The sequence below is a fragment of the Macaca nemestrina genome, chromosome 3 (assembly GCF_043159975.1).
Source record: "Macaca nemestrina isolate mMacNem1 chromosome 3, mMacNem.hap1, whole genome shotgun sequence".
Classification (NCBI taxonomy): domain Eukaryota; kingdom Metazoa; phylum Chordata; class Mammalia; order Primates; family Cercopithecidae; genus Macaca; species Macaca nemestrina.
Genome location: NC_092127.1, coordinates 81,063,584 through 81,086,966, shown reverse-complemented (window position 1 = coordinate 81,086,966; position 23,383 = coordinate 81,063,584). Strand labels below are relative to the sequence as shown.

At 43.8% G+C, this 23,383-nt stretch overlaps 1 protein-coding gene across 1 annotated transcript in view; it reads left to right on the top strand.

Moving 5' to 3' along the window:
- Positions 1–17,727, top strand: part of LOC105486289 (hydroxyacyl-CoA dehydrogenase) — a 46,007-nt gene extending 28,280 nt beyond the window's left edge. The window contains exons 4-8 of the mRNA XM_011749104.2: positions 2,147–2,273; positions 5,926–6,015; positions 10,285–10,357; positions 15,758–15,874; positions 16,802–17,727. Of these exons, the coding sequence (XP_011747406.1) occupies positions 2,147–2,273; positions 5,926–6,015; positions 10,285–10,357; positions 15,758–15,874; positions 16,802–16,920 (526 nt within the window). The 3' untranslated portion in view covers positions 16,921–17,727. The remainder of the gene's footprint in view (positions 1–2,146; positions 2,274–5,925; positions 6,016–10,284; positions 10,358–15,757; positions 15,875–16,801) is intronic.
- Positions 17,728–23,383: the final 5,656 nt, after the last annotated feature.

The window sequence follows — 23,383 nt, the reverse complement described above, 5'->3', positions numbered from 1 at the left end:
GCATTGCTAATCATCATTGTGCTTGTGTTGTCGATTTTCTTTTAGAACATTTAAGAGAAAAGTAGTTTTTTTGGTACCTGAGTGTCAGAATGGGAAAAACAAAAGATGGTTCAAGACAGGTGTGTCCAGGAAAATATAAGATACTTTATTTTTTATTATTATTATTATTTTGAAACTGAATCTCGCTCTGTCACCCAGGCTGGAGTGGAGTGACGTGATCTCAGCTCACTGAAACCTCTGCCCCCGGGTTCAAGCGATTCTCCTGCCTCAGTCTCCCTAGTAGCTGGGATTACAGGCATGCACTACCATGCCCAGCTAATTTTTGTATTTTTAGTAGAGATGGGGTTTTGCCATGTTGGCCAGGCTCATCTTGAACTCCTGACTTAAAGTGATCCACCTGCCTCAGCCTCCCAAAGTGCTGGAATTACAAGTGTGAGCCACCGTGTCCAGCCCAGAGTACACTTTTTTTGTAGACGAAAAGACAGTCCTGTGTTTAATATGTAAACACAATGTCTTGAGAGAAGACAGTTTGAGACCTTTAGGAACAGAGTCAGCCTCACCCTCTTGGGAGAGGCAGAAACAGAGGTCTGCTGATCATTTCCTCCTTCTGATAAAATGCGCCGGAGTGCCTTGGACTGGTGAGACCTGGAACCGGGCTCTGATGTCACTTTGTTTTACCAAATGTGCCCGAGTTTCCCATTTTTGCAGGTGAATGGCCCTTCAAACGTTCTATGAAAAGGAGTATTACGATTGTAATACTAATATTTAAAATAACCCTTTCTTTTCTTAAGGGGAGTATGGAGCCACAGCTGGCTCAGCCTTGGGCCCAGGCTGTCTCTGCTCTGCTGTTGTGGTTCCAGGTGCTTGTGGTGCGGGTTGTGTGGTTGAAGAGTGCTTGTGTTGGCCACACACATTGTTATTGGAAGAGGATCTTTATTTCATTACCTTCTGTAATGGGGAATAGTTTTTATTCTTTTCCCCAATGACCAAAGTGAGAAACTTTGAAAACTGAAATATTAAGACCTTAAAAAATGTCATTTTTTTTTAAAAAAAAAGGAAAGCCTGGCCTTTAAATGGCCTACTTTGGAAGCTGTTGGAGAAGGCAGATGTGCTCCTACCTGGAAAGAGAAGTCTCTCCACTGCCTACCCACACTGGCCTCACCTTTTACCTCTCTTCCCTCCTTTCCAAATAACTGGTTTCTTCTCCCTTCTCTTCCTCCTCTCCTCCCACCGGACTTAAGCAGATTATAGTATTGCCTTTTAGGTAAGCAGGAACCCCCAAGTCTGGTCAGTAAGGGATCCTTGCCTTTCCTGCCGTGTCACAGGCCATCTTGGTTGGCATCAGCACCAGACCGGTTTGTATGTTTTTATCCACAAGGTGGCGCTGCAGGAAAGCCTGGAAGTTGGCCTTTTTAAAGCTTTTCCTCTCATGCCTTTGGCACCCCACTTTACTGTGACCTTAAAAAACTAAATTTGGCTTAAGTCAGTATGGATTTTTTTAAATTAATAAGTTAATGTTTTATATATGCATATGCCTATATCCTCTTTTCCCCAGATCTACCTGTGTAACCTTAAAATTTTTTTGAACCATGTTGGTTCCTTGTTTTAATTTTTATTTCCATCCAATGGAAAAATAAAGCTTTTCACTTGAGGGAAAGTATCTTAATTCATGTTTATTATCAGATGTTTCTGATTGAGGATTTATGTGTTCATTTAGACTTTTGTCTTTTAGGTCTCTTTCTTTCATTATTCTTTGATCACTGAGAGCTTCATTTGTGACTGGAATTGGTTAAATAGCTTGATTAATTAGCCACCTCCTGTTATCTCACATACCTTGGAAGTTAACTAATACAAGTAGGTAGGGGAAATTTTGTTCCGGAAAATCAAGGAAGGATTGGTGAAAGTTAAATATCCCTTTGGAACAGGAAATTCCAATTTTATTTACCTTCAAATTTCAAAATGTAAAAACTGAAGCATCACTTGATTTCAGCCTCTTGTATGAAGATGTGTCTTTTCCCTGATTCCTCCAATGGGTCAGGACAACAGATGGGGCAGTAACTAGTCACCTTGCGCATTGCACCCAAGAGTCATGCTATTTTGAAAGATGAGATTCACTCTGATACGCCACCATATTTTCTCTTCACAGACATACAATCTTTGCCAGCAACACTTCCTCCTTGCAGATTACAAGCATAGCCAATGCCACCACCAGACAAGACCGATTCGCTGGCCTCCATTTCTTCAATCCAGTGCCCCTGATGAAACTTGTGGAGGTCAGTGGGTATCAGCTTGTGTGTGTCTGCCCGCTCTGCCAGCTCTCTCAGTCCTGCTTTTCTGTGTTACATCAGCCCTGCCACCAGTTGTCTAGGATGGGTTTTAACCTGAGGGTAGAAGGTTGTCCCTGAGGCTCATATCTAGGAAGGCCCCTATGCTTTGTTTCTTCGCAGCCCTGTGTTTTGCTTAGTGATGTCCAGAAGGGCTGTTAACTTTGTGGAATGTCATTTACTTATTTGTGCCAGAGCTGATGGTCAGTGCTGAGAGGCATCAGAATGGGAAGGCAGCACTAGAAACCACAGGCTTGATGGGACCACGGAGAGGGCAGCTACACATGTTCATATTATCTCGTCGAGGTCAGCTTGCCCATGCTGTAAATGCAGTTCTCATTAGATCCGTTCTACTAGCTTGTCCACAGTTCCTGGGGTTAATTCTGACTCCGTGTAACGGTGCCTTAGCGTTGTCCCCAGATGAGGTACATCTCCTGTGTGTTGTGATCAGAGCTATTAAAACCAGCTCCCACTGGGTGCGGTGGCTCATGCCTGTAATCCCAGAATTTTGGACGTGGAAGTAAGTGGATTGCTTGAGACCCAGGGATTCAAGAACAGCCTCTCAACATGGCAAGACCCCATCTCTACAAAAAATAAAAAATCAGCCAGGTGTTTTGGTACACGCATGTAGTCTCAGGTACTTGGAAGGCTGAAGTGGGAGGATTGATTGAGCTGGGAGGTTGAGGCTGCAGTGAGCTGTGGTTGCACCACTGCACTCCAGCCTGGACGACATAGCAAGATCCTATATCAAATAAAAAAACCCTACAAGTAAAAATATAAAACCAGCTTCTGATAGCCTTGAGCCTCCTGACCACAAACCTGGAAGGTGGAGGCAGGAGGCAGGAGGCAGGGAGGGTTTCCCCAGCATCCTATTTGGAATGCTTGGAGACTCCAATATGTTGGAGTTGGAGTCACAGTAGGCAGTTTGCACCTGAAATGGGGCAACTTTCCTTTTACAGGGCCCTAATTACAGGGTCTGAGAAGCAGCCACTATTAAAGTATCATTTGTTCTGAGGTTGAGGAGTTATTGCCGTGCGAAGTGTGGGGGACGCTTATGCTGCCATGCGGGTGATGTAGGGCTAGGTAAACCTCCAGAGACTGACTGTGGCCTCTCTGGGATTGTGTATCATCTGTTTTCTTCCTTATTGCCTTTTCCAACTCCTTTTCCTTCCTTTATCCTCCTCATTCCCCCGCCACTAAGCATAAGCATTTTTAATAAATCATAACAATGGCCCTTTTTTTAGTTTTCTCTCAAGTGACAACTTCGACTATCTTGCAGTAGGACTTTTCTGTCTTGCTAACATTGTTTCTCAGCTTCTTCCTATTTTCTCCTATCCTCCAAGTCTGATTTTTTGAGGAAGTTGAAGAATGAGGGGAGGGGTTTGGGGAACAGAAGAAATAGTGTTTATCCTCATGCAGATAAGAGCACAGAAGTGGCATGCATTTCCAACATTTCAGTACTTAGGGACTAATTTCTTTAGTTATTATATTGTATATATAAGTGTTTTAGAGATAGACACATTCTGTAGATTTACTTTAATAATGTTTTCAACTGCATTTATCTGGTAATGTATGCTTTTGTCTTTGGAAGTGTAGTGTGTTGGCTGTTAATAGCTGATGTTTAGCAAATGCTGCTATTTTCTAGAAAGTATTTTGTAAAAGTATTCTTCTCTATTCAGCTTTTATTGTTTAACTTTAACTCTTCCTTGTGTTGCTGGTGGTGTACACCAAAATGACTTGTATAATAAGCTGAGTGGCTCCTTTACTTAGGACTGGGCTCATTTAAATGTATATGTATGTATTTTTTTTTCAGACTCTGTTGTAACTATGAGCAGCATATCTGTACAAATTACTGTTTGTTGAATGAATGAATGAGTGACTAAACATGCGTCTCTCCTGTTTAAAAAAAAAACAACAAACCTTCACTATTGTTAACTCCTTTAAACCAAAAACTTATTTTGAAAACTCCATAGTCAGCAACATTTGTCCCAGCTCAGTCTGTGGTTTTGATGCAGACTTTTTAGACCTCCTTTCAAACAGCTGTGGGATTCTGTTTGATTTGTGGTACCCACAGGGTAGCTTCTGGTCTTTCTCGTCCTCCTCATCTCCATCTTCACTGTGTCTTTTTCTGTTTCCATCCATTCACTTCTCTTGGTGTCACGACATGACACCATAGCCCAGGCTGTGATCACATGAAACAGGAGTGAGAACTCTTCTTCATTTATGTAGCACCTTTCATCCCTGCACAGACACTAGCTCATTAGTTCGCCAAGTCAGACGGCCCTCTTGCACAGTGAAGACATGCCCCAAAGGGTCAAAGTAGACTCTTTGACTCTGATTGAAGTTCTTTACTGGCCTTTACGTTTTACATATATATATATATAAAAACTTCATCTGGTTCTTTCCATTTACCAAAATATAATTCCCGACACATGAGTTCTGTAAATGCTTACTGAGGGCTGACTGTGTGAGGCATTGTGCTTGATGCTGTCTCCTACAGAAGCCAGTAGGACAGCCCTTGTGTCCTTGCCTGCACCTCACAGAGGTCAGGAGGGCTGCTGGAGCAGGTAGCAGGCCCTGCTTGCTGTAATAAAAGCCTTCCCCAGCAGGATGAATATGTTCTAAAGCCAAGGGGCCGCTGGCCTCTAGAGCATCTGTGTGGCAGAGGGTGGAGTCATGGGAGGAATACTCAGGTAGGAATCCAGGAGACCTGTCACTTTGGCAAATTACTTCACTTTCCTGGGGCTCCTCATCATCTATAATAGAAGGTCAGGTCCCATGCAGAGGACTTTAAGGGCAACCATCATATACTTCCAGACTTCAAATAATTAAATAACAGAAGTCAGCATTTATTGAGCATTTGTGCTTAGGCTTTGTGCTTTACTCCCAATCTAACTTCATTCTCCTTGAGGTGAACAGAGAGATTTCAGTGTCATTTCAGTTTCAAGAAACATACTCAGGGACACACAGCCAGTAAGTGGTGCAACTGAACCCAGGCTTGTCTCAACAACAAAGCCTGTAAAACTGTCCTATGCACACACATACACACACACACGTACACACACACACTTGTATTTTAAGCCTTGATTTTGTACATTCTACAGTACTCTGTTGTCTTTTTTTTTTTTTTTTTTTTTTGAGACAGTGTCTTGCTCTGTCACCCAGGCTGGAGTGCAGTGGCATGATCTCGGCTCAGTGCAACCTCCATCTCCCGGGTTCAAGCTATTCTCCTGCCTCAGCCTCCCAAGTAGCTGGGACTACAGACGCCCGCCACCACGCCCTACTAATTTTTGTATTTTTAGTAGAGACGGTGTTTCATCATGTTGGCCAGGATGGTCTTGATCTCTTGACTTCGTGATCTGCCCGCTTCAGCCTCCCAAAGTGCTGGGATTATAGGCATAAGCCAACACACCCGGCCTCTGTTGTCTTAAAATAGTCATTTTGGGAAATACATTGTTTCTGGCTTGAGATTCCTACTTCTATGCTGAAACTCAAACTATTTTTGTTGCCTATATGGAACCTTTTGATCAATCATTCCTTGAACCATTCTACTGAAGTTGCTTGCTGACTCTGGTCATAATTCTCTGCTTTGCATTTCCAGGTCATTAAAACACCAATGACCAGCCAGAAGACATTTGAATCTTTGGTAGACTTTAGCAAAGCCCTGGGAAAGCATCCTGTTGCTTGCAAGGTAAGAGTATGGGTAGCTTGGGAAGGAGGTGGTTCTTTTCTTCTTGGACCCTGACTTATTCCTGGTAGAATTCTTCTCATAGAATTATGTGAGAGGGAGCATTGTATACTGCAAGCTTGTCCACGTGCTGTAGTGAGCAGTCCGCGCCTCCTATTCTAGTTTGCAGACAGGGAAACTGGACTCCTAAGCCATGCCTAAGGCCATCAGGTGGATAGTCTGAGACCTGAATGGAGCTGAGGACTCCAGCTGAGTAGAAGACACAGTACTGCTCTCTAGGTCCTGGCTTTTGTCTCCTAATGAATGGCTGCATTTTCATAAATGGTTTTGGTTGCCCTATCAGCTTTAACTTCTGCTGGGCCACTGGGAGTCCGAACCCTGTGTGTCATGTACAGCCTGGTAAATACATACATCCCTCACAGAAAATGAGGGCTGTACTTTTGCAAAAAATACTACAGATGGTGAAATAAATGATAAGACAGTAAGTGACCAACCTGCCAAAGTAGCAGTAAGGAACCTGTTTCTCACTGGAAAGTTGCATTATGTTTTTGTTGTTTGTTGTTTTGTTTTTCAAGAAGCAGCATGGTTTAGTGAAAAGCCTGCTTGACTTCTGTCTTTTTTCCCCCTTTCTTAAGCTACCCAGTTATTGTATATAAAATAATCCCAGTTTTGAAATGATAACCTACCTGAAGGTAATTATTTTGATTACCTTAAGTTTCTCCATTTGCTTTAGTTCTTCTTTAGTTCCCCCAAAACTCAGGGACTATACTTATGCATGACTTGGCAGTTTTTGTTAAGGGGTAGTTTTGTCACAAAATGCTACACCATTACAAAGATTTACATATAAGTCATCTACTTTTTTTTTTTAAACCATAATCCTTTATATCATTATAGTTCTCATAGCAAACGTTTGCTTTCTAAAATATTCTCGAGTTTGAACTCACAGTACTGTACTAACTCATGAAAAATCATGTTGTTCATGAATCATCTGAAGAAGCCATCTGTTGAGGTGGACTCCAGCAGCCGAAGAAAGCAGGCTTGTGTGTTCTGCTCTTCCCTGTCCATAGGTAAAGTGTTGTTAGGGAGTCTCATGTTTTAATGCCCATTTTTTGTTTGTTTAGTTCCGTAGTCTTAAGTCATCTAGATTTCTAAAATCATGTTAATAATTGGATGTTATGATTGTACTTTCTTACCCAGTTATGCTTTGTTAGTGGAAGAAAGTAGTAATAGTATTGAAAAGAACATCTGTGCAAGACAAAAAGATATGGAAACAGAAGTATAGGGAAAAGCTAATGATTATCTTCAGCAGCATAATCATTAATTTACAAAGTAATGATTCAGTCTTCCATCAGAGTGGCCACGGCAGCTGCAGATATGGGAACTCTTTATTCTCATTAAGTTGTTCTCGTTAGGTCATTCCAGAACTCTTTCTGTGTGGTATTCTAAGGGCTTTCAGAGGGTCTTTCTGGGTCAGTTATTGAAGCTCTTGATGAGGCATCTGGACAGCATATGGCAACCACATAGGACAAGGGTCAGCAAACTTCTGTAAAGGACCAGATAGTGAATATTTTCAGCCATACAGTCTCTGTTGCAAATACTTAGTTCTGTTGTTGTAGCATGAAAACAGCCATAGACAGTATATGCAGTATGAGTATGGCTATGCTCCAGTAAAACTTGACTTACAAAAACAGACTGTGGGTTGGATTTGGCCTACAGTATTGTACTTTACCAATACCTGACATAGAAGAGGGACATTAATATGCCTGGAATGTGCCTTCCTAGTGAGATTTCATGAGGGGAGTGTGGTATAAAGGTTAAGGGTATGAACTAGCCCGACTGGGTTCAAATCCTGGCACCGGCACTTATTAGCTGTGTAACCTTAGGCAAGCTACTTAACCTCGCTGTGCCTCAGTGTCCTCATGCCTCACATAGGGATAATTATAGTACCTGTCTCACAGGGTTATTATGAGGAATGAATAAATTAATTTTTTAAAGTATTTAGAACAGTACCTGGCACACAGTAAGTATAGTAAATAAAATGTGTTTAATAAATAAGAATCTGAAAAATATGAATTTGATTACATAAAATAAAATTACTTTATTTAAAGACTATGTCTTCTGCCAGGGACGGTGCCTCACGCCTATAATCCCAGCACTTTGGCCAAGGCAGGTGGATCACTTGAGCCCAGGAGTTTGAGACCAGCCTGGGCAACATGGCAAAACCCCTCTCTACAAAAATATAGCTGGGCATGGTGGTATGCACCTGTGGTCCCAGCTACTTGGGAGACTGAGGTGGGAGGGTCGCTTGAGCCCAGGAGGTGGAGGCTGCGGTGAGCTGAGATCACGCCACTGCACTCTAGCCTGGGCAACAGAGCAAGACCCTCCCCCCCCAAAAAAAAGACTATATCTCTTCACATTGCACCACTATACTGAGAGCCTCTGTCTCTCTGCATTCTCAATAGCATCAAATGTTATTACCATGGGGGAAAAAACCTTTGATAATCTTATTGGCAGAAATGCATATTTTTTTTTAATTACTGGTGAGGTTTTTTTTTGTTTTGTTTTTTGTTTTTTGTTTTTTTTTTTGAGATGGACTCTCGCACTGTCGCCCAGGTTGGAGTTCAGTGGCACAATCTCAGCTCACTACAACCTCCACCTCCTGGGTTCAAGCGATTCTGCTGCCTCAGCTTTCTGAGTATCTGGGACTACAGGTGCGCGCCACCACACCCGGCTAATTTTTGTATTTTTAGTAGAGACGGGGTTTCACCATGTTGGCCAGGCTGGTCTTGAACTCCTGACTTCGTGATCCTCCCGCCTTGGCCTCCGAAAGTGCTGGGATTACAGGCGTGAGCCACTGCGTCTGGCCAGTGAGTCTAAATATTTAATGAGTCTTGGCACTTTTTCCTTATTGAGCTCTGTGAGCTTTTTCTCAAGAAGATATTAACTATTCTAATTGGAGCAAATGTTTTTCTCAGGCTGCTTTCTGACTTGTGACCTTACATATAGTGTGCTTCATGTTCTCAGGTACCCTATCTTGAGTTTCTATAGTGAACCTTTTGAAGTTGAAAAGAGTATTTTTGCCTCAATTATAAAATCTGTATTGTTTCATAATCTTAATTAAGCTGATAAAACTTGTTGGTGCATCTTTGTGCTCATGTGGCAGTAGATGGGATTAGGACTTGGTTTCAGTTTGCTCAGGGTTAAAGGAGGTTCATATCCTTTGTGTTACTGTCCAGTTTCCCAGCATGCAGTCAGGTTAGCTCTGTGAGGAGTGCCTGGTCATCTGTAATTTAGACATTAAGGAAGTACCTAGTGTGTGCTAGAAATGGAATGCAGAGTTTGGGCCAGGGTGAGGAGTTCTGCCCTCAGGAGGATCACAGCCTTTTGACCAAAGAGGAGGCACCATTTGCCTAGTGGAAATCAGCTTCAACAAAAAATCACCTGTTTTTCTCTACAAATCCCCAGAAGAGATCAGTAGATAAAATCCAGATCCCACACCTGTCCTCCGGAGAGATGATTAATGTTAGTTACTGAGAAGGGAAACAGATGAAAGGCGTGTGTGGCACAGGGTCCACCCCAGGATGCAGAGGTCTTAGGGGGTGTGCCGTGAAAGGCCAGCTCTCTGTAGGGGCTCTGCTCCTTTGTCGGAGCACCTGCCGCCAAGTCAGCTCCACTGCACTGTGCGCTGGAACCTGAGAAGATGCTGAGTAGCCTAGGATTGGCTCCAAGGAGCCTGGAAAGCAGTCCTCCTTTGAGGACTGTTCAAGGTGGAGTGTGATGTTTTGTCGATTCTTGAAAGGGAAGTGGGAGGAAAGAGGAGGAGTAAAGGGATGAGTATAGGGCTGTGTGTACAGCATTTTATGTGTTTTCTGATTTATCTTCACAACTTTGAGACAAACTGTCACCCCCAATCCAAAGATGATGAAACTGAGATTCAGAATGACAGAAGGACCAAGAGAGCATTCAAGATTGAACCCAAATCTGCCTGTCCCAAAGCCATGCTCTTCCAGGTCACCCATGTGCCTTCATCTGCCTTTATGTCAGGATCTATGCAGTGGGGCATCTGGGTTTGAATTTTTTTAAGGACTATGATTGTTGGATAAATTGTCATATGAGATAGATATAAAGCCATGCTGCAGATTTTGAAAATGTACAGCTTGATAAATGGGGGCAAACATGATCCAGGGTAAGAAGGGGCGATTTGGTGACTTCACAAAAGATGCCATTTAATGAAAGTTTACTAGTTTTTTGTTTTTCTCTCTCCCAAAACAGGACACTCCTGGGTTTATTGTGAACCGCCTCCTGGTTCCATACCTCATGGAAGCAATCAGGCTGTATGAACGAGGTATCCTTCCTGACCCAGGCCAGGAGCTGCAGGCCTCAGCTCCTGGCACCACTGTCTGGAATTCTCAGTGTCTCTAGCAGGGGTCGGGCCATGCACAATGGAGGAAGCAGTGTCTGTTTTCTAGCTGTGTGAGCTCAGCTGCACCATGGGCTCTGGTACCTTTTTCACTGTTTTCCCAGGGCCTCCTGGCTTCCCTGTGAGGCCTCTGAGAAAGGGTTCTGGAACTCCCAACTACAGTCCCAGCCAGAGCAATTGCATGGCCAGCCCAGATTGATATCCTGGATCTCTGCTTTTGATTAAAAGGTTTACTGCTTTTAAAAATTATCGTAATGTAAAAATCACTGGGCTAGGGGATCTTGAAAGTTCCTTAAGGTTCTAAAACTTGTGACTGACAGGTGATGAGAAATATGTGACAAGGCCGATATGTGGTAAGGACAGTTTTTAGTAGTCTTGTGTCTGTCCTTACTGAATGATGTCATGATACACTTTTTGTAACCTTAAGAATGGTCTAAACAGTTTTCTTCAATACTTGATTGACAAAGAGTGCTTTTCTCTGCTGTAGAAATATCGCTTGGGACAGGGTCCAGGCTTCTGAATTGATCTGCATCCTCCTGCTTGCTTCCCCTCCCTGGTTTCTGGAAAGGTAGCTATCATATCTGCTTCAAAGGCAAACAAGCCTTAATAGGACTGGATAAAAAGCAAGTGTAATTGTTTTCAATTACTTCATTCATAAATGCTCACTCCTGAGAGTGTCATTTTTGAAACAAAACATTTACACCAGCTCTTCCAGAGAGATGAAAGCACATTTGCTTCCTCAAAATCTGCTTTAAATATTAAAACTTTTCTCTCTGGTTTATGGAAGCAATTGCCTCACTTTTGCTCCAAGATCAAACCAACACTTCTATGTTTATCTATCAACAAATATGCCTAATTACACCTCAAAGAAAGCACGGAGCATTTTGCCCTATCTTGAAAGGCAGTTGTTTGTCTTTTTTTTTTTTTTAAACAAAATGTAATGTTTTAGAATGTAGCATGTGAGAGATCCACCTCTTGATGGTGTTTTCCTCACTGTCCCTTTGATACATTCTCCAGTGCACCAAGTATCAGATGGTAAGTTGAAAGCCCTCTTCTTGTCTGTGGTCCCTTTCTGCACAGGTGTGTGCCCTTTGGCCCTCACTATCCCTGGCCACCTGTGGGCTGAAGCTGGAGAAGCAGGACCTGGCTTCAGGACATGCTCTTAGCTTTCTGTGGGCATGGGCTTCAACAGCCTATCATTGCTGGTCCCCCTGCTTCTCTTTCCACCACCTTTTCAGAATCTGCTTCTGAAGGAGCTGGGTGCCCTGCCTGGGGTGGGTGGTGGTTCCCCACTGCACACTATAGTCACACCCCAGGCCTCTTACCATGTCCCCCCACCCACTGCCTGCTCCCTCCTGTTAGCCAACATAGAGGAGTGCTCAGAGCACACCCACCATGCCATCTCCGTCCCACAGTTCCACCTTGAAGCCTCAAGCATCTGGAGACTCCCTTTCTTGTCTGCCACATCTGTTCATCACTTTTGATTCCTTCCTGTCATGTCTGTTCCACCTCTTCATCCCAGCTTTTCCCCATCCCAGTCTGGCTGCCTTCATGAGGTTCCTCAGGTAGCAGAGAAATTCACGCTACTCATGTCTTTTCCTGACTGGTCCCCACTACCGCGCTTACTGAGAAAGTATCATGTTGTCCAGGAAGTTGAGACACTGCCTACTGCATCTGCCCACACACCCCCTGCACAGCCTCGGCAGATGCTCTGTGACTGTTTCTGAACTCATGCAAGGAGAACTTCCTGTCCCCCACTGTTGATCCACCTGGGGCTGCATGCCGTGGTGTCGCCAGTGCTGCCGTGAGTGGCGCAGGCTCCCTGGAAGGACGTGTGGGCTGTTATGGGTCGGGCCTCCTGGATGACTGGGCCCCCGCCACGAGCACTTCTCGCCAGTCCCCATAGGATCTCGTGGAGGCTCATGCCCTCTTGCTCTGATGTCTGTCCACTCATTGTGGCTTCCGTGTTGGGCCTTCTTTCCCAGTGTCCCAGCTCTGTCCTCACTCTTCTATTGCTCTTGTTCCTTCACACTATGACTGAGGCCTGATGCATGCCCCAGTCAACTGTCACACCTGTGGGTCAGAGGGACAGAGGCTGGATAGGCTGTGTCTGACAGTGGATCGCTGCCTTTGCCAGGCACCCACTCCTAATTGCCAGCGTGGGCAGGGCGGTGGGGCCGAATGGTCAGCTCTTCTCAGGAGGGCTCTGCTGGCAGCAGGCCTGGGAGGAACATGAGCCTGCCCCCCAGTCACCATGTGACATCTTGCTCACATTGTCGCCCCTGCTCAAGACAGGCTTAGGGGTTCTCTGGTGACCTGCCATCTACAGGCTCTGCCAGAGAGCCTTCCTTCTGGCCACTCTGTGCCCCTGCTGTCATCACTGCAGATTCTACTCCCGCCATTCCCACATGGCCCCACCTGAGTGTCTGCAGAGCTCCCAGCTGGATGTCATCTCTGTCATCACAACTCTTCATGCTTTGGCTCTCCCTTGGGTCACTTGTCACTGTCTTCCCTGGAATGGCAGGTGTTTTCTTTCCCTTACTGTACTCTCTTTTCTGGGGCACTCTGGCTCCTCTTCATCTTTATTTGCCCCAAAGTGCCTGTGTAGGGCGGGCACATAGGCGCTGCTGATGAGTAAAAATGCTGTTTCTGAGTTGTTGCTGGGTGCCTCTGTTCATGCTAAGAATGGTTGGCAGGTGGTGCTGCTGAGCCAGCCAAGGAAACAGAAGTCGGGCAAGTCCCAGGCCCTCAGCTGTGCTGATCTGGAGTTTACTGAGGAAGCTTTCCTTTGCTGTCTTGTCTGGAGTTAGAGGCTCTTAACTGGAGGGAGGAGGGAGAGGGTGTCCAATGAACCTCCTAAGGTTGATGCAGAATTTGGGGTATATGTGCACTTTTTATGGAGAGGGTGTCTGATTGTCAGACGTACTTGATTCTAAAGAAGTTTAGGAATTACTCGTTTAAAACATGATTCCACGTCTAACTCTCACTTGGCACAACAATTTTTATTTCTCTGTTTCTGAAAGTTTGCCTCTTTTTCTCTGCATTATTGAGAACAGGATTTTTTGAGTTGTGCTGACTTTGTAGGGTTATTTAGATATTTTTCTATCATGTGCTGTATCTTCATATTATTTGTTGAAATAAAACAGTCCTCAAGTGAGTCTCTGAATCTGCAATTACAGCCTTGCTTTTAGGGTTCATTGTCCTGTCCTTGAATATAGATTTCATTAAATGACTTTAGCTGAGTTGCAACCATTATGCTGTCAGATTTCTGTCCCAGGGAGACTGCCCATGATAAATGAACCAGTACGTAAGCATGTTAGGTTGTGATGAATAATTGTAGAGAAGAAGATAGTAAGAGATGGCAAAAGTCTTGTCCTGGCCTTTTCTTTAGTTCAGGGAGTTGCTTCTTTTATATATGCAGGGAGGAGAAGAGGCTCTCTGAAAGATGACACCTGAGCAGAGGCCTGGAGGAAGTAAGAGACTGAGCCCCAAAGATGTCCGAGGGCAGCACCCTAAGAACAGGGAGCTTATCCCAAGCCTGAGGAGCCTGTGAGGCCAGCACTTCCAGCATTCTGGGGCTCTATCAGCACAGAAGCTGCGAGGCTTCCTAATGAAATCCTCTGAGTAGAACCCACTTTTAAGCTTCAGAGCCACACCCCAAATATGCTGTGTTCCTTCCCATTCCTCCCGCTGCATGTGCTGTTCTCTCTACCTAGAATGCCCTTCCTGGTCTGCTCATCTCAGGATTACCTTCATCTTCCAGGACCCAGGCATGGGGGTGGTTTTGGTGAAGCCCTGGCAGTGTGAGTAAATCTGTCCATCTTTTCTCACACAGAGCTGTGTGAGTCATGAATCTTCAGGTCTTATTGTGTTGAAGCTTTTGGCTTACACATCTGAGTTCTCCCATTATATCATGAGTACCTTGAATGCTTGTCTTGTTTATCTTTGTCTCATTCTACATCTCTGGTGCCTGCTACATAATAAATAGAAGTTGAATGAATGAATGAGGCTGCCTATATGATTATTTTTGTTTCTTTGCTTTCTTATGGCCTAACACTCAAATCATGATTTCTCAGGCATCTCTAATCCTGATTAGTGTAGTTATTAGTAATGTCAACCATAATAAATAATTGAGGTGTATTTTAATCACCTTATAATGCCTTGAAATCCTTTGGCATTACTTTAGTACTTTATATGCTTTTAAAAAATGTCGTCTTTATCAATGTTTAAGTAGTTTCTCTGAGTGTCAACATTTTTCCCTGTTTTCTTTAGCTTTGATCTGATTGACTTCTTTATGCTTTGGAACAAAATTCTAGATAGCCACTTGTTGCAGACTATTCTACTTTTCTGATTTCAAAGAAAGGGAACAGGTTGTTCTCTATAAAGGCCTCTTGGGGCCAAAGGACATAGTAAGAGTAAATTTCCAAGGGAAAAGCACATTGATCCTTGTCTTAGTCTACTCAACAGACTTCCAAACGTGTGGCAATTCTAACTCAGGTTTGGGATTTTCTTTAAAAGGTATCTTGACTAAAAGATTTGTGTGAATGTGATGCCAGAGGAGTACTCCTTACTTGTAAAACCCAAAAAACTAGGGGAAAAAAATACATAAAATAACTATACATACAAAAGCAGAAAGCTTAGTTTTCTTTTTAAAGAAAGTTTATTTATAAATCAAAAATATGCTGTAGCATTAAATGATATTTTAATAAATGATTCCAGAGTTGGAAAATCCCAATTTATTTGAAAGTTGCTGAAGTTTCGAGGCATGGAGGCTTCTGTCTCAGTGAACAGGGTATTAGTACTCCAGAATTCACCTCAGTGGTGCAGTAGCTTTGAAAATCTTGGGCCACACACTGTGGCTTACACCTGTAATCTCAGCACTTTGGGAAGCTGAGGCGGGAGGATCACTTGAGTTCGGGAGTTTGAGACCAGCCTGGCCAAATGGTGAAACCCTGTCTCTACTAAAAATATAAATATTAGCTCTGTATGGGGGTGCACACCTGTAGTCTCAGCCACTTGGGAGGCTGAGGCAGGAGAATCACTTGAACCCAGGAGGCAGAGGTTGCAGCAAGCCAAGATTGTGCCATTGCACTCCAGTTTGGGTAACAGAGCAAGACTCTGTCTCAAAAAAACAAATAAAACCTTATGACCTCTTTGGCATGTACTTTAGAGAGGAAATCTTACCCAAGCCAGAAAGTCTCACTCTAAGACATTCTTTTTTTATTGTGCAAGCATATAAAATTCTAGTAATTCTGGGGCTAATCCTGTGATAAGGAGAATTCAAGGAAAGGTGGTGGTGACCCAGTGCTGCCCTTTTCTCCTTAGGTGATGCATCCAAAGAAGACATTGACACTGCTATGAAATTAGGAGCCGGTTACCCCATGGGCCCATTTGAGCTTCTAGATTATGTCGGACTAGATACTACAAAGTTCATCGTGGATGGTAGGAATTGGAATTTTTTGTTGTCTTTATTGAGTTGAGGTAGTTTTTCTGAACTGTAAATTATAATGCCTTTTAAAAACAAGTTAGCAGGGGTCTTAATTAAGACCTTCCAAAATCCTGCCTTAGCAGGTTGAGGATTCATGAACAGATGACAGGAGAAGGAAGAATGTGACTGCCTAGTATCTCTTTAACAGGGTAACCTTGAAGACAAAATAATAGCACAAAAAGGTCCTGTGTGACCTTCACCCAGTTTCCCCCAATGGTTATATAGCCATAGTACAATATTAAATCCCGGGAAATTGACATTGGTACAATGTATTATTTTATCACATAAATTGATTTGTGTAACCTCTATTGCAAGCAAGATACACATCCATTTAAAAAAATATATATCCATTGTAATGTAATAGCTCTGAAGACAGGGTAAAAATAATAATTAAAACTGGACTACTGAAGTTGAATGTAGCTATCTGTTCCCAAGTTTCACAGAATACTAGTTGAAGAATTAAATTTTGAATTTTATGTGGATGCAAAATACCAATGGCAGGAATGCAGACTTTTTATCGTGTATTCTGAAAGTTAACTGTGCCAGTGATAGTTAACTAACAGAAGCAAATTAATGGCTTCTGTCAGTGTACTTGGGCCTTTGGCCTTAGTGATTTCTGAGAAGACACTGGATAAGCAGGAGGGCCATAGCAGGGCCAGGCTTCAGGCAGCACAGGTGGGTGGCAGTGCAGCAGCTTTGGGGCTGATGTGACTGCACCAGCACAGCCTTCCTTGGTGCCTCTGCAGTGGTGGCCAGAGGGGTGCCATGCCGGGGGGGCTCTCCCACAGCAGAGGCAGGCCTCCAGACTTGCCCTTGGGAATGCCAAGGTGTAAAAATAAACCCAGCACTTCATCCTGAGTTCTTTTCCCTCCTCTCAATAGGGTGGCATGAAATAGATGTGAAGAACCCATTACATCAGCCCAGCCCATTCTTGAATAAGCTGGTAGCAGAGAACAAGTTTGGCAAGAAGACTGGAGAAGGATTTTACAAATACAAATGATGTGCAGCTTCTCCGGCTCTGAGAAGAACCCCTGAGAGCACTTTCCAGCCAGTGCCCCGAGTGCCTGTGGGAATGCTCTTTGTTCTGACATTCTCTCACACAGCACAGTCTAATCAATGTGCATTTTGATTGTAATCTATCTGAAGTGATTATTACACCAGTTACAGCAGTAATAGATTCTCCATTAAGAACTAATTCCCTTTTTTAGTCTGTTCACTTCTGTGTATTTTCTAAACAGCTTTATACCCTTGGTGCCTTGGAGCAAACTTTTTTTTTTGAACCTTGTCATTTTTATGAAGAATTGCCTGGATTCGTTCTCTCATCAAGGGAAAAGTACTTCCTCCGAGAGTGCGGGTGCACCATGCCCCCTGTTGCTGCATGCGAGAGTGACAAGCCACCGGCACGACGTGGTATGTCTGTGAAGCACTGCAGCGAGCAGCACCTGGATCTTGCCTTTATAAGAACATTTTACTGCCTGCAGCTTTGAGTCTTGCCCTACATTCTGGGCACGACATAAGATGTGTCTTTATTCAGTTCATCGTGAAGATGCTGCTGCTGGATGGGTCGGCATATCTCTGTGTGCATGGTTTGCAGGAGGTCAGTTTTCATGGTCAGTCAGTTCCACAGATCTGAATGATTACTGTCTGTCTGTGTCTTTTTTCCATGAGAAATCGCTGTTGCAAATTGCCTATAAATTGACTACTAAAATACAATGTTTTCGTCTGAAAATTTGAATTGAAAAAGAAATGTATAATATAAAATTGTAATACACTCAAACGTTTATAAAAGTAAAAAGTTGATAATTTAGCAGGCTATTTCCCCTCTTCTTTGGCCGGCTGTTAATTTTTAAAGTGGGAGTGATGGGAAGGAGGAGTGGCAGGAGAAGGCGTTTGTGTGAAACCTGCCTGTGGCCATCGCTGCCAGATTTCTTACCAGGAAAGCAGTAATAAGGGCACAGAGAACAATTTTTAAGGAACATCTGTTTCTTCTTTGCCAACAAAGTGAAATAGTGTAACGTAAGCTTCTTTTCATCATTGGCTTGAGAAAATGTCTTCCAAGATAGAATTTTGGAGTTGGAAAGACATCAGAAATCCTGAGGTCCAGTAGCCTCATTAGCAGAAAGCTTAAGGAATGTGTCCAAAGTCACTAGATATTTTGTCACAGAGCCTAGATTAGGACTAGGTTTTGATAAAATTAAGTACAAAATAGCCCATTTGAAAATCTCAGATCCAGACTTTCAGACAGGACTTTCCCTAAAATGGACATCCTTGTTTGGTATCCTGGGTCATATAGGTCTAATAGTCGAGAGACTTTTTTTCTTCATTTTATGACTGATAAAAGGGAGCTTATTAATTTTTAAAAATTTGAATATAAGCATAGTGGGAAAAAAAATACATCGGTGCATTTTTACTGCACATAGAACCTGGGTAGGACACTTTTAGGTTATTCTTATAAAACGCTGCCTAACGAACAAAAGGAAGCACCTGTGAGGCCACCCGCATTTCCATCGCTAAAGCTTACCCTTGTGGTCTGACAGCTCCCTGCTTTCTCTCAGGCTGGCTTTTGACCTTTGACATGAGCCCTGGACCTAAGTGGGGGCTTCACTTCCTTACCGTCTCACCAGAGTCCCCATAGGATGCAGGCCCTTGTCCTGGCAGCATTCATTCTTGACCACTGAATTCCAGGAAAGATGTAACTCAGCAATGTGACTGTCAGCCTGCCAGGATGAGAAGGTAGGGGCTGCAGCAGTCTTTCTGGCTGGCGTTTTAAAATAGTTTAAGTCTACCAAATAGTCAAAAGGCCTAGTCTCTCAGTATCCTTTTATTGTTTTCAAAAAATATTTTCCATGCACCATGTTTGGAACCAGGAAGGGATTTTGAACATCCTTCCCTTAGACATAGGAGGTGAGGGAGTAGCTTTTTCTTTCCCAACTCCACATCTCTGCGTTCTCAGGTGAATGAAGCTGCTTGCCATGGAGAGATCTTGGGGCCAGCGGGAGGGAAGGTCATGTCAGTCAGGTTCTCTGCTTCCAAATACAGGCCCGCTGCTGCTGTTTGCTCAGTCTGTGGTTAAGAACTGAGCCTCAGTGAGAGCCCCAGGTGCCTTGCATCATCCTCCACTGTGTTTTGGCAGCATTTGTTTAAGAGGGAGGGTGGGTCCTGGCAGTGCTGCTGGGCCTAGTGTCACTGCTCTTGGTTCTCCTCATCTCCCCAAACTTGCCTCCTAAACGTCATGAATCTTTTTTGACACTTGAAAGTAAAGACCAAGTTTTAGGTCAAGAGGATCCTTTTTTTTTTTTTTTGAGATGGAGTCTCGCTCTGTCACCCAGGCTGGAGTGCAATGGTGCAATCTTGGCTCACTGCAAACTCCACCTGCCAGGTTCAAGCAATTCTCCTGCCTCAGCCTCCCAAGTAGCTGGGACTACAGGTGTGTGCCACCATGCCTGGCTAATTTTTTGTAGTTTTAGTAGAGACGGGGTTTCACCATGCTGGCCAGGTTGGTCTCGAACTCCTGACCTCGTGATTTGCCTGCCTCAGCCTCCGAAAGTGCTGGGATTACAGGCGTGAGCCACCGTACCTGGCCACTTTTTTCCCTCTCTCCTATGCTTCCTCTTAGTGATATTTTTATTTATTTGTTTTTTGAGATGGAGTCTCACTGTTGCCTAGGTTGAAGTGCAGTGGCGCAATCTCAGCTCACTGCAACCTCCGCCTCCCAGGTTCAAGTGATTCTCCTGCCTCAGCCTCCTGAGTAGCTGGGATTACAGGCACACATCACCACACCCGGCTAATTTTTGCATTGTTAGTAGAGATGGGGTTTCACCATGTTGGTCAGGCTGATCTCGAACTCCTGACCTCGTGACCCACCCACCTCAGCCTCCTAAAGTGCTGGGATTACAGGCGTGCGCCGCCGCACCTGGCCAGTGATATTTTTATTTACCTATAATACAAATGAAAGTTTGAGATTAAAAAGAACCAGGCAACTTATGAGATGACTTGCTGAAAAAGATGGTGAACCTCTGATAGCCATCACCTAGACTTCAATTCTGTTTAGTAAAATGGAGAGAAGGATCGTTTTAATGCTTACTAAGATACCTTTCTAAAATAAAAATCATGGCCCTCTCACGTTCTTAAGATTCACTGTTAATAGTAGTTTTTCTGGGGGAAATGGTTAACTTTTTCTGACATCAATTGTAAAATGTGTTTCCTCTTTGGGAACTGTTGAATGATGCAGCGTGGGGGTAAGGTGGAACCACATCTTGGAACTGGGAAACTACCATGTACAAATCCAGTGTTAGAAAATGACTCTTGGCTGGGTGCGGTGGCTCATGCCTGTAATCCCAGCACTTTGGGAGGCCGAGGCAGGCAGATCATGAGGTCAGGAGTTTGAGACCAGCTTGGCCAACATAGTGAAACCCCGTCTCTACTAAAAATACAAAAAATTAGCCAGGCGTCGTGGCGGGCACCTGTAATCCCAGCTACTTGGAAGGCTGAGGCAGGAGAATCACTTGAACCCAGGAGGCGGAGGTTGCAGTGAGCCGAGATGGCGCCATGGCACTCCAGCCTGGGCGACAGAGCAAGACTCTGTCTCAAAAATAAAAAAAGAAAAAAAAAAAAGAAAATGATTCTCCACTGGGTTCTGTTAATGGTAGGTGTTTTGACTAACATATCAGCTTTCAGAAACTCATTTGAGATTCAACCAGTCATCATTGGAGAGGGTACAGCCACTGTTAGTCACTATGTTATACAACAATATACACTAATTATGCTTTCTCTTGGTGAGTTGTACGGCTCACATATTTAAAACAAGCTTTTGTGTTGTCCCACCTTGATTTTAATCCCTTTAACATTTCAACCTAAGTAACTCATTAAGTCTACCAAAAGTATAAGGTATGGCTATAATTTTATGAGACTAATTTTCTTGTAAACAGGCATTGATGCCACATAAATAGTAATCTGAAAAAATGCTTTGAACAATGAAATCATGGCTGTGCTTTCAGTACTATACTTTGAAAAAATCCATTTGGCTGTGTAAATTCTATTTTTTAAAGTGGTCTCACTGTTTCATCATCACAGTTTTAATGTCTATTTTAGCATTTTTTTTCTTGCTACTATTTGACATGGCATAACACACTTTAACTCCTGAAAGACAGAGAACCCTGTCATTGATACTGATGTTATTAAATGTTTTAGTGAAAATCACCAACTGTAGCTGCTGCAGGATTAACCAACACAACTAATTGACAGCATGGGCTTTGCAATTAAACCAACTTGGGTTCTAGTTCTCAGTTCCACTGTCTTTCCCTGTGTAACCTAGAGAAGCTATTTGTTTTCTGGATATATCGGAAGAATGGGCATAAGGATGGAACCTATGCCATAGGGTTGCTGGGGACTGAGCGAAGTAGGTTTCAGGTGTTGAGCACACTGCCTGTCATCTATAGGCCAATTGTGAAGGAAGCCCCCAGTAACCTGTGTTCATCGAGTTACAGATGACAGCCCTGAACATGTGACAGCAGCGGGGAATAGGCTGAAGATTCAGAACAGGACTGAGTGTTGGAAAAGTGAGTCTCAGAAATTAAGCGGTTGGGCTACCTGGCAAAAAGACCAGTGCTGGGGCTCTGCACTCCACCGCACAGCTCCTCTGGAAGGTCTTCCCGCGCTTTCAGAGAGGTACTGGTTGGGGCTAGTCAGAAAGGGGTTGCTGTCACTCAGGTAGGCTACATGTTACGTGTGAGCAGTAGACTAGATGATTTAAGACCCCAGACAAACAAGTGTATAGGAGAGAAGTTCCCAAGATTCTCCTAACACGTGGTAATTAGAGAAGTGGTGGCATATGAACAAGAGCAGAATGATGCTTCATTCTATCGTTATGTAGTTTTATGTATTTATTTTTATTTATTTTGTTGAGACAGAGTCTTGTTCTGTCACCCAGGCTGGAGTACAGTGGCGTGATCTTGGCTCACTGCAACCTCTGCCTCCCAGCTTCAAGCCATTCTCCTGCCTCAGCCTCCGTAGTAGCTGGGATTACAGGCACCCACCACCACACCTAGCTAATTTTTACATTTTTAGTAGAGACAGGGTTTCATCATGTTGGCCAAGCTGGTCTCGAACTCCTGACCTCAAGTGATCTACCTGCCTCGGCCTCCCAAAGTGCTAGGATTGTAGTGGCCAGTAGTTTTAAATGACATTAGGTGACTCCTAAAGATTTCTTCAGAACACAATTGTGGGAGTCCCTACTAGGTCTATTATTTAGCCAAGGGAGCAATAGGATGGCCCCTAGGGTTGAAAAATTCATCATCAAGGAGGGGAGAGGATACCATAGCTAACTTAAACATCAGTTTGTCAAGCTGGGTGGGGTGCGGCACACCCGTAATACCAACTTCTTGGGAGACTGAGGTGGAGGATTGTGTGAGCCCAGGAGATTGAGTCCAGCCTGGGCAACATAGCGAGACCCCATCTCTTAAAATAGTCTGTTGAGGTAGAATCCCTTTGGATGACAGAGTGGCAGTGGAGCCCTTCATGATGTCAATAAACCACCGAGACATCTCAGCCTCACTTCTATAGATGCAGTTACTGGAATATTCTACCAGAAAATGTAGTCTGTTCTCAGGCAAGCAGGTATTAGAAGAGAAAACCTCCTGGAATAAGAACTCTGCCCTTGCTACCTGCTCTTGAACAGCCACTTCACCATTTCACTCAGACTGCAGGTATAGAAGACAGGAAGTTGGGATGCCTACAAAACTAGTAGGGAGGGAGGATGGCATTTTTGAAACTGAATTTCCTACTTGAGGCAGTTTGAATGGTTCCCAACTGCCTCATTCTGTGTGGAGGTTTTGGTATATGCTGCTGGGAAGGTAGTTTTCTGGAGCCCTTTAGCCTCAATATTCAAGTTGTAGGGAAGGGTGGGAGTGGAGAGCAATCTATCCTTCCACCACACCAATTTGTAGTAGGACCAAGGGGGCTGAAATGGAAAAGCTCTGTCCAGCCTCAAAGTCTACATAGCTAGGCAGAGACTTTAGCTTGCACACACTCAGAGCAGTCAGAGTGAACAGTGCACATAGATTGCTTAGAACCAAATACCCTTTCTGCACTCAGTCTCGTGGTGGCTTCTGCTGCTAGCTGGTACAATGTTATCACAAATCACAGGACTCATGTAAGGGTATTAATACTTTTATCTTGATTTTTTTTCTGTTGTCCTCCCCTTCTTAAGTCTTGTGTGTGCATGTGTGTGCATGTGTGTGCACACACACACCCTTTATTAAATGCATGCCTTTTTTAAAATAATTAGTTAATCCCAAATGCCGGGAGAGAACAGCACCTCTCATCTCATTCACATGATTTGCAGTTTACAGTGCCTGCCCCTTCCCAATTAACCATGGCCTCCTTGAGACTCTGCACCTCCTTGACATCCTCATCCCTGCCAGCTAAAGATCTCATCACCCAGTCTGAGAGATGCTGTTCTAAGG